A 13,554-nucleotide genomic window follows, 5' to 3' on the forward strand; every position below is an offset into this window, starting at 1 on the left:
TGAACTTTCGCCTGACAATCATTAGCTCCGCCCAACAGGAAGTCGGCTATTTTGGATTTTGTGAAAAGTGCATGAGGCGAACTTTTAAATACTCCTCCTACGGGATTCAAGTGATTGTCACCAAACTTGGTCAACATTATGCCAAGACATTGAGGATGCTAAATTGTGAAGGGAATTTTGATATCTCGAACAGTTTCGCCATGGTGAGGCAATATATTTATGGCGAGAAAAGGAAAACAGGAAGTGACTCATATCTGCTGCATGTATTGAGTGATTTAGATCAAACTTGGTCAGGATAATGTCAAGACATGGCTGATGTAAAATTATGAGAGGATCTTATGCTACTCCTGAGATACCAGTGATCCTGACCACTTCTGCTCTCTGGTCCTGCCTGATCCACCCTGATGCCCTACTTCTGGTTGGAGTTCTCATCAGTTGGAGATCGCTCTGTGCTGCTGGGGCCCCACATGGACGACCTGAAGATCATTGGGATTGCTGGGGATGGTGCTGCTTGTGGGCCATGGAGATGGCTTTGGGATCTGATATGGGGAGTTGTAGTGTGGTGGCTTGGGGCTGCAGCTACCGTGAGCAGTTTTGCACTCAGGTCTCCATCACAGACAGTGGATAGGTTCAACAAACCAGACTTCATGTGAAGACTTCAGGAATTTGGTTCCTCTCAAGGTTTCTTCTTCATATTGTCTCAGGGAGTTTTTTCCTCACCGCCATTGCCTCTGGCTTGCTTATTAGGGATAAATTCACAGATTTACAATTTATTTTGGTTTAATTTAATTTGAACGTATTTATTTCTGTAAAGCTGCTTTGTGACTATGTCTATTGTTAAAAGCCCTGTACAAATAAAATTGAATTGAATTCTAGCAGGTGACTTTTCATGACCAGATAGACTGCAGCAGAGGTGTGAGGGGCATCAGAAAGGGGAGGTGAACCAAGGAGCTGCTAAACAATTCATTTTCAATGAGTGGGGCGAAACAGAGAGAGCGGAGGCAATCCTGTGTGAAACTGCCTCAAATAAACTGTAAAGAAACAGAGAGCGGGGGCAATCCTGTGTGAAACTGCCTCAAATAAACTGTAAAGAAACAGAGAGCGGGGGCAATCCTGTGTGAAACTGCCTCAAATAAACTGTAAAGAAACAGAGAGCGGGGGCAATCCTGTGTGAAACTGCCTCAAATAAACTGTAAAGAAACAGAGAGCGGGGCAATCCTGTGTGAAACTGCCTCAAATAAACTGTAAAGAAACAGAGAGCGGGGCAATCCTGTGTGAAACTGCCTCAGATAAACTGTAAAGAAACAGAGAGCGGGGGCAATAAACTGCCTCAAATAAACTGTAAAGAAACAGAGAGCGGGGGCAATCCTGTGTGAAACTGCCTCAAATAAACTGTAAAGAAACAGAGATTGGGGCAATCCTGTGTGAAACTGCCTCAGATAAACTGTAAAGAAACAGAGAGCGGGGGCAATCCTGTGTGAAACTGCCTCAAATAAACTGTAAAGAAACAGAGATTGGGGCAATCCTGTGTGAAACTGCCTCAGATAAACTGTAAAGAAACAGAGAGCGGGGCAATCCTGTGTGAAACTGCCTCAGATAAACTGTAAAGAAACAGAGAGCGGGGCAATCCTGTGTGAAACTGCCTCAGATAAACTGTAAAGAAACAGAGAGCGGGGCAATCCTGTGTGAAACTCCCTCATACGGCTGCCCCTATGGCCTATGCCAGGATCCACCACTGCCCTGACCTTAAAAGTCAAATTGAACTAAACCCGCAATTTATCTGGGGAAATAACAGAGATGTTACAAGGAGAGAACTTTTATTTAAATCGAAAGAATAAGGAGGACTGAGAGCAATCAAGTCAGGAAATAATTTAAAGACAGCATTTTGTAAGAATGTGACACAAGCTATGAACAGAAACATACATTGGATAGGTGACATGAAAACATGATGTAAGAAAAGAGGAAGAGCGAGACAAAAGGTTCCATTTTATGAACTTCTATATGGTGACTTCACTCGTAAATATGAAAGCTTAAAGATAGCCTTGTTAAACATGTCAAATAAAACTATTAATAAAAAAAAATAATGAAAAAGTGTATGGTGGGATTTTCCAGTACAAACACTTCAGAGAATGTAGAAGGTATAAAAAACATACAGACAAAAGATATATCAGAAAATATGAGAAATGTAATGTAGCTGGTTAGTGTGTGTAGACTAGCAGTATGATGTATAGTGAAATGGAGCTGCTAGGTCTCCACTAAAACATGTCTTATGAATAACTGTCATAAAGATGGAACCATTGAGCACCTTTTAATATACTGTCCAGGGTATAACAATGCCAAAGAACAATGGACAAAAGGACAATCAACAAACATCCATGGGACACTTTAAAAATGTGACAATGTGGTAAGTGTAAATATCTGTGTAAATATGTGTATCCTGACCTGTAAAACATGTTCATGTCAATGTTGAGAATTCTCTGATATTTCAATGTAATGAATTTTTGAATATTTTCAAAAAAGCTTGATGTAAATATTTCTAAGATTCTACTTTTCACTCAAGTTATTGCTGATATCATTTGTAATGAAATCCTTTGTTCCAGCTATCCTCTATCTATCTATCTATCTATCTATCTATCTATCTACACTAAATGGACAAAAGTATTGGGACACCTGACCATTACACCCATATGTGCTTGCTGAACGTCCTATTCCAGATTTATTCTCCTGTGTTGGCTGTTATAATGAGCTCCACTCTTCTGGGAAGCTTTCCACTAGATGTTGGAGCGTGGCTGTGGGGATTTGTGTTCATTCAGCTACAAGAGCATTAGTGAGGTCAGGCGCTGATGTTGGGATGTCGAGGAGGTCTGGGGTTCAGTCGGTGTTCCAGTTCATCTCAAAGGTGTTCAGTGGGGTTGAGGTCAGGGCTCTGTGCAGGACACTCGAGTTCTTCCACTCCAACCTTCACACACCATGTCTTCATGGAGCTGGCTTTGTGCACAGGGGCGTTGTCATGCTGGAACAGGTTTGAGTCTCTTAGTTCCAGTGAAGGGAAACTGCAATGCTACAGCATACGAAAACATCCCACACAATTGTGTGCATCAAACTTTGTGGCACCAGTTTGGGGAAGAACCACATATGGGTGTGATGGTCAGGTGTCCACAAACTCTTGACCATATAGTGTATCTATCTTGAAAAACCCAAAAACAAATAAAAATATAAAAACCCTTCTCTCTGTTTACACACAACTCTTAACCACACCTCAATACCCAAATCAAATATCCATCCATCCATCTTGAACTAAAAAAAAAACTCCATCTCACTCCTTCTCTTACACACACACAAACACACACACACACACAATCCATAATGGTAGACCTAAATAAAACATCCCCCTTGATCACTAACAACCACTTACTCATTCATTAACTATACAAAAAGTGTCACTCTCACACTAGCCCACTGGTCTGTTAGCTTTTGCAATACTTCTTCCCTTTTAACCTTGTCTCCATACACACACACACACACACACACACACACACACACAGAGATAAACAACACAGAACAGAACTCCTAAGTGAAAGCTTGACTGGTGTACTAATTCACAGCACCAGTGTCTCACTCCCCAGCCAATGTTGCTTTAAAAAGAAACACCACCACACACCACCGCTGTTTTCACTATTCTTTTTTTCATTTGTCCATCCCCATGTTTTATGTTTCAAACTTGTTACTACAAGAAACACATCTTTCAGAAATCAGACTGTCACACGCTCCACACCCCACAATTCAGCCACACTTTCTCTGCCTACTACAACTCCAAACAAGTAATTATTTTTAGTCCTCTCTGTACTTGTTATTCTGAGATGGCTGGTCTATAGAGTGGAGTTATGTTGAAATAATCTGAGAAATAATACAATAATAGCATGTAAACAGAACATTCTCAGTTAGAGAGAACTTTATTGAAATCGTAAAACAGCCTAGACATGGAAAACATTTTCAGGATTACTGTAGAATCATTCTATAGGGTGAAGTACATATTTCACACCATTTGAACACCCAACATTAATTTATTCTCCCAGTCAGTGTAATGTGTATTGTTACTCAAACTCAAGCTCAAACTCCCTCAAAGGTTAAGAGTAATAAGAATGAATGTAAAGGATGTTCAATCATTTAAACAGACAGATTCAATCATTGTGTAATTAACAATTAATATTTCTTTATGATTCAGAAGTCATGGAAACTCTTTAACAGAGAAACTAAAGCCGTAAAATCTTTGCTCATAATGCATTTGGAGAATGATCCGGATGCTCAGGAAATGCAATAAAAGACATTTTTATTTCCTCTTGGGCCTACACACCTGTGAACAACAAAAGGTAACATTGGGTGTTAGAAAGCAGAAAAAAGGTTTTTTTTCTGATTAAGATCAGTGATATGAGATTCTACATGACCGTAGATAGAAATTGCACCATTGTGACCACTGGTTTTTAAAGCTCTAAGACTAAGTTCTGATTTTTTTATCCCAGTTTAGTGAAAAGTCCAGCTGTGTCCAGTGGAGTTGAGTGACTTCTATAGGGATGAAATGGGATCATGACCACTTCCCAGTCAATGGGATTATAGACAGGTTTTCCAAGTCACTCTAAATCTGTTGGAATGTCACTTGTGTACTCACTACATTTTAATGGGTTTAAGAAAACTGAAATGTGAGGAAAACATGGCATATCTCTGTTACTGAGAGATTTACCTCTGCTTTTTGCGGTCCAGATAAAAGGCCCCATGGAGATGGAGGCACTGTCATGAATGTCCACAGACCTGCCTGAACGGTGGCGATATCCAGGGAAACAACGCTGCACAAAACACACAAAATAAAGGAGGCTTTATTTTTCTTCCTTTTTTCCTGGTTCATAAATGGATGCATAAATTAAAGCATTCCATTATTGTAGCAGCTAAACTGAAGTCAGATGAGTGTTAGATTAGTATTTAAAGTGTATGTTACTGGGCACCAAAACTTACAGACATTTTACTTTTCAAAAAATAAAAAGGAACATTCAAACTAGGAGTGATATTTGAACTTATTGACTAACTTTAACCTGCTAGGTAGTAAATCCTTTTCCAGCCTGTTCCACTGTTCCCACTTTTGGGATCACTACAATTTGAATAACCAGAAACTCACAGTATGTAAACAGTATCCATCAGTATCACCTTATTTTATTAGGTACACCTGCTTTGCCTCTAATTGGCTAGTTATCAGCCCCGTGAGCCACACTGTCACTTTGTAGGTCTAAAATTACTGACTGTAGTCCATCACTGAAGCATCACAAAGTATTGGACCTCTCTACCCTGTCTATCAGTGGAAAGGCACCAGCACTGAGCAGATATGATTAGGGTGTTGGTTTATTCTCAGTACAGAAATGTCACTGACATGTTTTTGTTGTGTGTGTGTGTGTGTGTGTGTGTTTTGAAGGTATGAGTGGATCAGCTACAGCATCCTCACAATGTAGGCTTATCTTACATGCACAGTGTGTGTTAATCAGACTCTTGCTTTCATTAGGGTAAGATTCTAAAGTTCTGAAGTTTATTAACTCACCGCTGCACAGTTGTGATTTCTCAGAAGGCAAAGGTGAATGCTGCAGTGAAGGAAAACCTTGGATTCATTTTCATGAAAAGAAAACATCTTGAAGGAGAATCGTCCAGTTGTGGAGACACCATTCTCAAAAATCTTCACTGTGCCATCGTGTGGATTAGGACACCTGAAAATATTTCATATGCAATTGGTTTAATTGCCTTCTGGGTATGATACGTGCTGATAGTAGCTATTCTCCTTACTTAGAGAAAGTGGCTATCCTGATCTTTCACTGATGTTTTATGTGGGCTTTCCTTCTTAATGTAAAGGGGATGATATAAGTGCAACAAGTAGCAAAGATATTTTTATTATATTACTCTATTACATTATTACTCCAGATGGCAGACATGTGATTAGTTACATGGGAGAATCATGTCAATGAGAAACTGAAATCATGTCAGTGAATAATCTCTTAAAACAAATATCAGTGCTCTTGTTGACTTCAGCTGTATGTTTGAGCAAAGCCAGGTGATAGATACCATTTAATGAGCTTGAGTGTGTATAAAGGACATTAGACACAGGATGCTGAGTAACTTCCACCTACTTACTTCTGCCAAGACAGAAATACTTGTACTAGGACCACAGGCAGCTAGAAGTAAGCTTTCTGATTATGGAGTCGAGCCTTTCAGTTACATCCTTTCAAGACCTTGGTGTAATTATTGACTCCAGTCTCCCGTTTGATGCTCACATATATAACATTACTTAGGCAGTAATTTTACTATATTATTTGTATTTTATCTTCTTCCACATTGAATATTATATTGTATCCCTCTTGAAGCTCTTAAGGATTTATTTATTCTATGATTATGAATCTTTAGACTTTAATGCACTTAGAAACCGTCAATAAGCCGTTAGTGTCTAATATATGGAACATAGAATCTTCTCATTTTTAAAGGATTAAGATGATTTCATAGACACCAAATTATCCACTGAATTATTTAATTTCGCATATATAATAATTCAAATCTGTTTATTTATATGCAAGTGAAGTCAAGTTAGTCAACCTAGCTGAGACACTAGATAATTGTAGCACCAATATTGATTCAATTCTATTCTATTCTATTTGTATAGCACTTTTAACAATGGACATTGTCACAAAGAAGCTTTATAGAAATAAATACATTCAATTTGAAGTTCCTAGCTGCTTAGGATGAATATCCTCTATATATAGGTAGAGAAGGAGGAAGTTACTTACTTTCTAGTGATGAGGTCCCAGCGGACAGTATAGTTGTCCTCATTTACAGGTGTAGCCCAACAGGAATCTATCACTGTGGCAATCTGACGGCTGTCGACTCCTTGAACAAAGACACCTATGTAGATTTGCTGGCCCACCTCTATATCCACCCTGCCAGTGTACTGGTGGGAGAATCCAGCATCCTCATAGGGAATCATCCTGACCTGGTACATGCCCTGCCCAGTTGGAAGAATCTTGTGCACAATGCTTTGAAAAAGTACAACCACAGACTAATTAGTTGCGGGCATATAAGTGTTGTCAATGCATGCAAAGGTTAAATTACATCCCTTACATAAAAGTTTATTACTGAACTGCACCCCTACCTCTGAATAGGATTCAGCTCTGTGTCCATGCTGAATGTCTGGGTGAGCTGGTAGATGCAGGAGAAGTTAAGTTCCAATCTTTTCTCCCTGTGAATAGAGCCTTCTGGTGCGTCCACCTCCCCTTGGATTTGGTTCTCATAAATGAAGTGGGTGCCATTGGCCTGTAAATATTATTGAAAATAAGGAAATTAAATTCGAGCTTTTACATCTCTGACTTCTTGATTTACAGGTGGCAAGTGCAGCTGAAATTTAAACCTCAATTGACGGTTAGGTATACCGTGAGATTTGTGCCACAGATGTGGTCATCATTATCAAAGTGGAAAACCAGTCTGCCATCTTCAACTTTTCCTTTGCAGCTGGGGTCATGTAAGTGCAGGTTGTTAGCAGGAAAACCAGCTTCAAACAGCTGACAGCGGGATAGAATCATGGTGCCAGAGCTGCTCTCACATATTTCAGTAGAGTCTGGTAGAAAAAAAGTAGTCAGTCAGAGAAGGCTTGTGGCAATTAAGTATTTATAGCATTTGTTTCCATGGAAATAAAATTTTAAAGATATTTACTGTAAGATTCAGGGTTCGGTCTGGGATAATTCTCATTACAGAAGCAGCCATAGATGCCATCTTTCTCCCCGCACCATTCATTCTCAGTACAGTCCAGAGCCTCACAGGGGTCCACTGTTGCTAAATAGAGGAACAATAGATGACAGTCAGTAAAAAATAATACAGTCAGAATACTAATTAAACCTAACATTTCCCCTGTAGTAGTATTACTGTAATGCCATTTTATTAAGTCCACTTTTTATCCAGATTCTTAAAATACTGTATCAGTGATGGGTGCATAAAGACAGAAAACTTACAGCAAGATAGATCAGAGCGCCAGTCTGGGATTTGGAGCTCCAGTATGGTGCAAGCAGCATCATAGGCCTCCACAGTTGAACAAAGCAGGTCTTGTCCCCATGACTGTGGGTAAGCACACAAGTCATACACACAGGAAGTGAAGTAAGATTCAGGGTTGATATGGAAATGGCAGTGCCGGAAAGGTCCACTGGTGTTGGTGATGATGCTGCAGAGTTCAGAGTACTCTTCTTTGAAGGGGCATTCATTAGCATCACCAAGCTGGTCAGTAGCACCACATCTAGACAGGACACAGGATGGACAAGGATAATAAAGTGTAAAAATCAGAAAGGGTTTGCAAATTTGCAGCTTGAGACATCTACAGACAAATATATATATTATATACATGAAAATAAATATCTCAATTTTGAAAAATCTAGTTTTTTAGCTGTCACAACTACATGTATTTTCTCATGACCTACAACATAGATGGAAGGTCAATGGCTAAATGCTAGTATATCGCTATATTGCTAATATTGTTCATTGTAGAGAATGAGTTAGGCTGTGCAAGGCAAAGTCCATGTGTTGGCTCTAATTTCACATATTTATTTTACTGTTATCTTATAATCAAATTAACTACCCTGGGCTACTGATGTTTGATTTCCAGCTGTTGCCAAAAACAGCATCATTTGGTGCAAGTGCTCCATCCGGCAGGGTCTTGTCATCTGTAGGATCTCCATTATTGTTACCACACATCCCACATACAGATCCATGGAAGCCTGGGCCCAGTCTCACTAAAAGTGTAAAACGACCATCGAAGTAGACCATGAGCTCATGTGACGCATTCACAACTATAAAATTCTGCTCATGATATATTTCTGCTAGATGACTGATTTGATAAGCAGATGAGTCCACTTCCTTCCCATCAACCTGTAACAATAAAAAAGAAAATCCCTAAGGACCCATGTTTCACACATATTTCCCTGAAAGCGGGGAATAAAGTATCATTTTAATACCTTCACTCTCCTGTTTTGTCCGATTGTAATTCGTGTTTGCTCCTGTTGTTTAGTTAGCCACACATCCACTACAGATACAAAGGACACAACCGTGCTCCCACGATGCATGTTGGTTGCCACCACATGGAATTGTAGACCGTTGTCAGAGACACTCCCACATGTCTGAGAAATCTCATATGAACAAGTACCCTACAGAAAGTTTGATTAATTATTAGAGCATTCAAAACAGTAAAATAACTGTAACCTACCATGTAATGTTAAAATGGGTTCTCACTTATTAAATGTGATAAAAAGAGATTACTGACTTATTTATTTATGTTTATTTTACATACACACAACTAATACACTTATTCACAACTATGAGCAATTTATCTTTACCAATCCACCTACTAGAATGTTTTGGGGAAGAGGGAGAAAACTGGAGAACCCAGAGGAAACCCACACGGACATGGGGAGAACATGTAAAGAAACTCCGCATAGACAGTAACCGGAGCTCAGGATCAAACCGGGGACCCTGGAGCCATGAAGTGGCAATACTACCTGCTGCACCACCATGTGGCCCTGTCATATAATCTTTTGCTTTTAAAAAAGATAATATCAACGTAACAGAGAAGAAAAAAACCCTTTCTTACCTGAAAGTGGGCCACAGCCCCATCAAAGGTAAAATAATGGGGATCGCCTGAGACCATGCAAGTTGACATTTGGCTGTAGCAGCCGAGTCTACCATTCTTGACCACACACTCCTGGGTGGGAGTGCAAAAGGCAGAGATGCAGCGCAGGTCATTTGGAGCAAAGCACTCACAGCGTTGTGAACATCCTTCAGTCCAGAACTGCTCACCGGCCTACAGGAAAAAACACAATGGGTTTACTAAGAAAAGAGATTAGATTAGAGGGCTTTGTCATTCTAGCTATATATACATGTATACAGAATGAACTAGCATTCTTCAAGTCCGTACAATTTTCTAGAAAATGACAACAGTGAACACACCTGACACGTATGGTAGTTCAAAATTAGAAGAAAAAAATTGGCAGTGCACAATGGGCATAACAGCAAAGAGACAGAGATGTGACAGAGATAAATACAGCAAAAAACATTAATTACAACGCAACACACAGCACAGTGCAATATACTGTACAGTATATACAGTAGTATTGTGAATTAGTGGTGGTGTGGGCAATAAAGCATTATAACCACTACCAGCATAGAAGTCCATGAGAAACACAGCGACTGTTGTGCTGTAATTATAGGTATACTAGTATAGGTGGACAGTCTATACTGACATTACTGAGAGTTTATGTGTGGCAGGTGGGGGCAAGATTTAGCAGGAGTCTGCAGAAAGAGTATGGAGGAATGGCCAATGACCATTGCATACCTTTAGCTTATTAGTTGGAAGCTTATATAAACAAACTCTCTCTCTCTCTCACTTAATATTAATCTCACTCATGCTCATTATTTCTCAGTGAGCTACATGGGTGTATGAAAGAGAAAAAGGAGCCAAGTTTTTGTCTTTTAATTTGGTTATTTTCATTGTTTTCCCTTTTTTGAGTTTAAATATAAAGCTCACTGTTGCTACTCACTGTTCACTTCTCAAGATGTCTCAGTTGTCCATCACAGTATATAAGAAAAAGCCATACAGTAATTGAGAAAGAACCAGATTAGCAGATAGGGTGCCTAGTGATGTGGCTAGTGCATGATGATGGGGCTTGTGCCCGTTTTATGGGTTGTGCACCATCAAGGGAGGTGGGTGGCAGGCTATTCAGAGTCCTGACCATTTGTGGAACGAAGCTGTTTCAGAGCTGTTAAAAGAGGTGAACATAGCAAAGATAACCTATTCTGAAAGGCTACCTATTCTGAAAAAGCCCACATTAGACTCCCCCCTCTTTTGGCTGCTCCCATTCGGGGTCACCACAGTGGATCACCTGTTGGATCCATGCTAGCTACTAGTCCACCAGAGAACCAAAAAGCCCAAACTAGAATATTAGAAAATATTTTTAGTGTTATTTCTCTACCTTCTCTCAAAAAATCATAAAATTCATACAATCATTTGTCTTTCTCACCCATAGTGACCTTTGGGACCCTAACTAGTCTGACTTCAAAGTAGCACACTCCACAGGAACTGCTCTCATGGCTATCACTGGGAAGATTCAAGTTGCTAGATCAGAGAGACAAATCTTCAGTCCTGATACTTCTCAATCTCTACGCAGCTATAATCATATGACTTTTCATTAGACTGCTATGCTGATGGCACTTAACTCATCCTCTTTTCACTACTTTTCACCTTTCCATATTTTTAAGAACCTGGAAATAAATGAGATTTAATTGGAATTATACATCATGAATTTGCACAAAAAAACCAATCACATTAAAGTGTGGGGGAAAGTCATTGTGGTTTGGAAATTAATTTACAACTAGAAGTCCTAAAATTAGTGATTGTATATCATCACTTTGAAACCCCTAAATTACTTCTGGTGCAACCAGTTGCCATTAGAAATTAGAGTTGAAATCTCAATATAAATACACCTGTTTTTCAAAAAATCAAAAAACCCAGTGTTTGTTAGAGAACATACCTAAACAACCAGCATCATGAATACCAGGGTGCTATCAAAACAAATCCAAAGTTCTACCAAAAGTATTAATCATGGTTTGATTATTAAAAAAAAAAAAAAAAAAAACCGAACGGTGAATATCGCACATAGCTCAGATGGGAGAAAACATGTTCACGAGACAACTAGGGCCATATTCTGAATTTCTTAATGAATTTTCAGAGTTCGTCTCAAACCTGGCTGTTTCTGTAAACAAAGCATTAATTGCTGGAGATGTTAATATTCATTTTGATAATCCGGAAGACCCTCTGAGAACAGCATTTGTGTCCATTCTAGATTCAGTAAGGGTTAATCAGAACATAATAGCACTCACTCATAATGGTGGACATACTCTTTAATTTAATACTAACATTTGGATTAAATATAGAAAATATAGTTGCACAACCCCAGCCTGAAACTATCTCAGATCATTTTCTCATCTCATTTAAAATGTGTCAGTCATAATATATGCACTTTGCTACGCTATCACATCAAAAGTACATTCAAGCCATCTACTGCACAGAGTTTTATCAACAATCTTCTAGAGTTATCAACCTTGATTCAATCACCATCTGATCCCACAGAACCTTTTAAAATCAACATTCCGCTACACTCTAGATAATGTAGCCTCACTTAAAAGAAAAATAATTATAGAGAAAAAATGATCACCCTGGTATAATGGTCAGAAGCAAACCTTAAAACAGACCACTCAAAAATTACAATATAACTGGCATCAAATTAATTTGGTATTATTCCAAATTGCATGAAAGGAGAGCCTTCTTAGCTATAGAAAGGCTCTCAGATCAGCATATCTCTCTACTCTAATAGAAGATAACAAAAATAATATTAGAGTCTAATTTAATACTGTAGCAAAGGTAACTAGGAATAAGACCACCACAGACACATACATGCTAGGCAAAAAATGCAGACAATTAAATTAAAGCCAGACTACTGGCCATGTAGACGACAGTATAACCACATCAGATCAGTGATTAAAATGCTTTACTCCACTTCAAGAGACCAAACTAATTTCACTAATTTCCTCATCAAAATCATCAACTTGTGTACTAGATTCCTTACCTACATATTTATTCAAACAGATACTACCAGAAGCAACTAAACCTCTTCTAAAGATAATCAATTCCTCCCTTAGCACTGGCTATGTACCTAAATCCTTTAAACTAGCAGTTATCAAACCCCTGATTTAAAAAACCTGACCTCAACCCCTCTCAGCTGTCCAACTATAGGCCAATATCAAACCTCCACTTTACGTCCAAGATTTCGTTCTCTCACCACTGCGGCCTGGGTTTGATTCCTGGCCAGGAAACCAGCCCCAGCCACTGAGGTTGCGTGTAACAGTATGATCTCAGTGCCCGTGCCAAGCCCAGATAAAATTGGGGAGGGTTGCATCAAGAAGGGCATCTGGTGTAAAAACTGTGCCAAATCAAATACGTGGACCAATGATCCACTGTGGCGACCCGCTAACAGAAGCAGCCAAAAGAGGAACATCATCTTTATGTTCAAGATCGTAGAAAAGGTTCTGTTCATACTTACATAGGAATAAAATTTAGGAAATGTACCAGTCAGGACTTAGGCCTCATCACAGCACAGAGAGAGCACTGGTTAAAGTGGTAAATGACTTACTACTGGCCTCTGATCATGGTTTCATTTATATATATATATATATATATATATATATATATATATATATATATATATATATTAAAGTAAAGTTTGGTGTTCCACAAGGCTCTTTTAGTCCCACTGCTTTTTTTCTTTTTATATGCTTGTTTCATGCATTTGTTACCTCTACGTTGGCTCCCAATAAAAATTTCATATTGATTGTAAAATACAACTTTTTAACTATATAGCACTGAATGGTCTCACGCCACAGTACCTGAGCAAACCTTTGGTCTTTTATGATCCACCACGCCTACTTCAATCAAAAGGT

The 13,554-nt window shown here is 38.9% G+C and overlaps 1 protein-coding gene across 7 annotated transcripts in view; it reads right to left on the reverse strand.

The window, feature by feature from the left end:
* Positions 1 to 3,923: 3,923 nt before the first annotated feature.
* LOC117596420 (alpha-tectorin) overlaps positions 3,924 to 13,554 on the reverse strand; it is an 87,460-nt gene continuing 77,829 nt past the window's right edge. For all 7 annotated transcript variants that reach the window (XM_053231204.1, XM_053231200.1, XM_053231203.1 and 4 more), the window contains 11 exons: positions 9,653 to 9,862; positions 9,021 to 9,209; positions 8,645 to 8,934; positions 8,028 to 8,305; positions 7,732 to 7,851; positions 7,452 to 7,636; positions 7,175 to 7,335; positions 6,813 to 7,058; positions 5,582 to 5,744; positions 4,739 to 4,841; positions 3,924 to 4,354 (listed from right to left, as the gene is read on the reverse strand). In XM_053231204.1, coding sequence (XP_053087179.1) covers positions 4,347 to 4,354; positions 4,739 to 4,841; positions 5,582 to 5,744; positions 6,813 to 7,058; positions 7,175 to 7,335; positions 7,452 to 7,636; positions 7,732 to 7,851; positions 8,028 to 8,305; positions 8,645 to 8,934; positions 9,021 to 9,209; positions 9,653 to 9,862 — 1,953 coding nt within the window. In that variant the 3' untranslated portion in view covers positions 3,924 to 4,346. The remainder of the gene's footprint in view (positions 4,355 to 4,738; positions 4,842 to 5,581; positions 5,745 to 6,812; positions 7,059 to 7,174; positions 7,336 to 7,451; positions 7,637 to 7,731; positions 7,852 to 8,027; positions 8,306 to 8,644; positions 8,935 to 9,020; positions 9,210 to 9,652; positions 9,863 to 13,554) is intronic.

This window comes from Pangasianodon hypophthalmus, chromosome 29 (genome assembly GCF_027358585.1).
Source record: "Pangasianodon hypophthalmus isolate fPanHyp1 chromosome 29, fPanHyp1.pri, whole genome shotgun sequence".
Lineage (NCBI taxonomy): Eukaryota > Metazoa > Chordata > Actinopteri > Siluriformes > Pangasiidae > Pangasianodon > Pangasianodon hypophthalmus.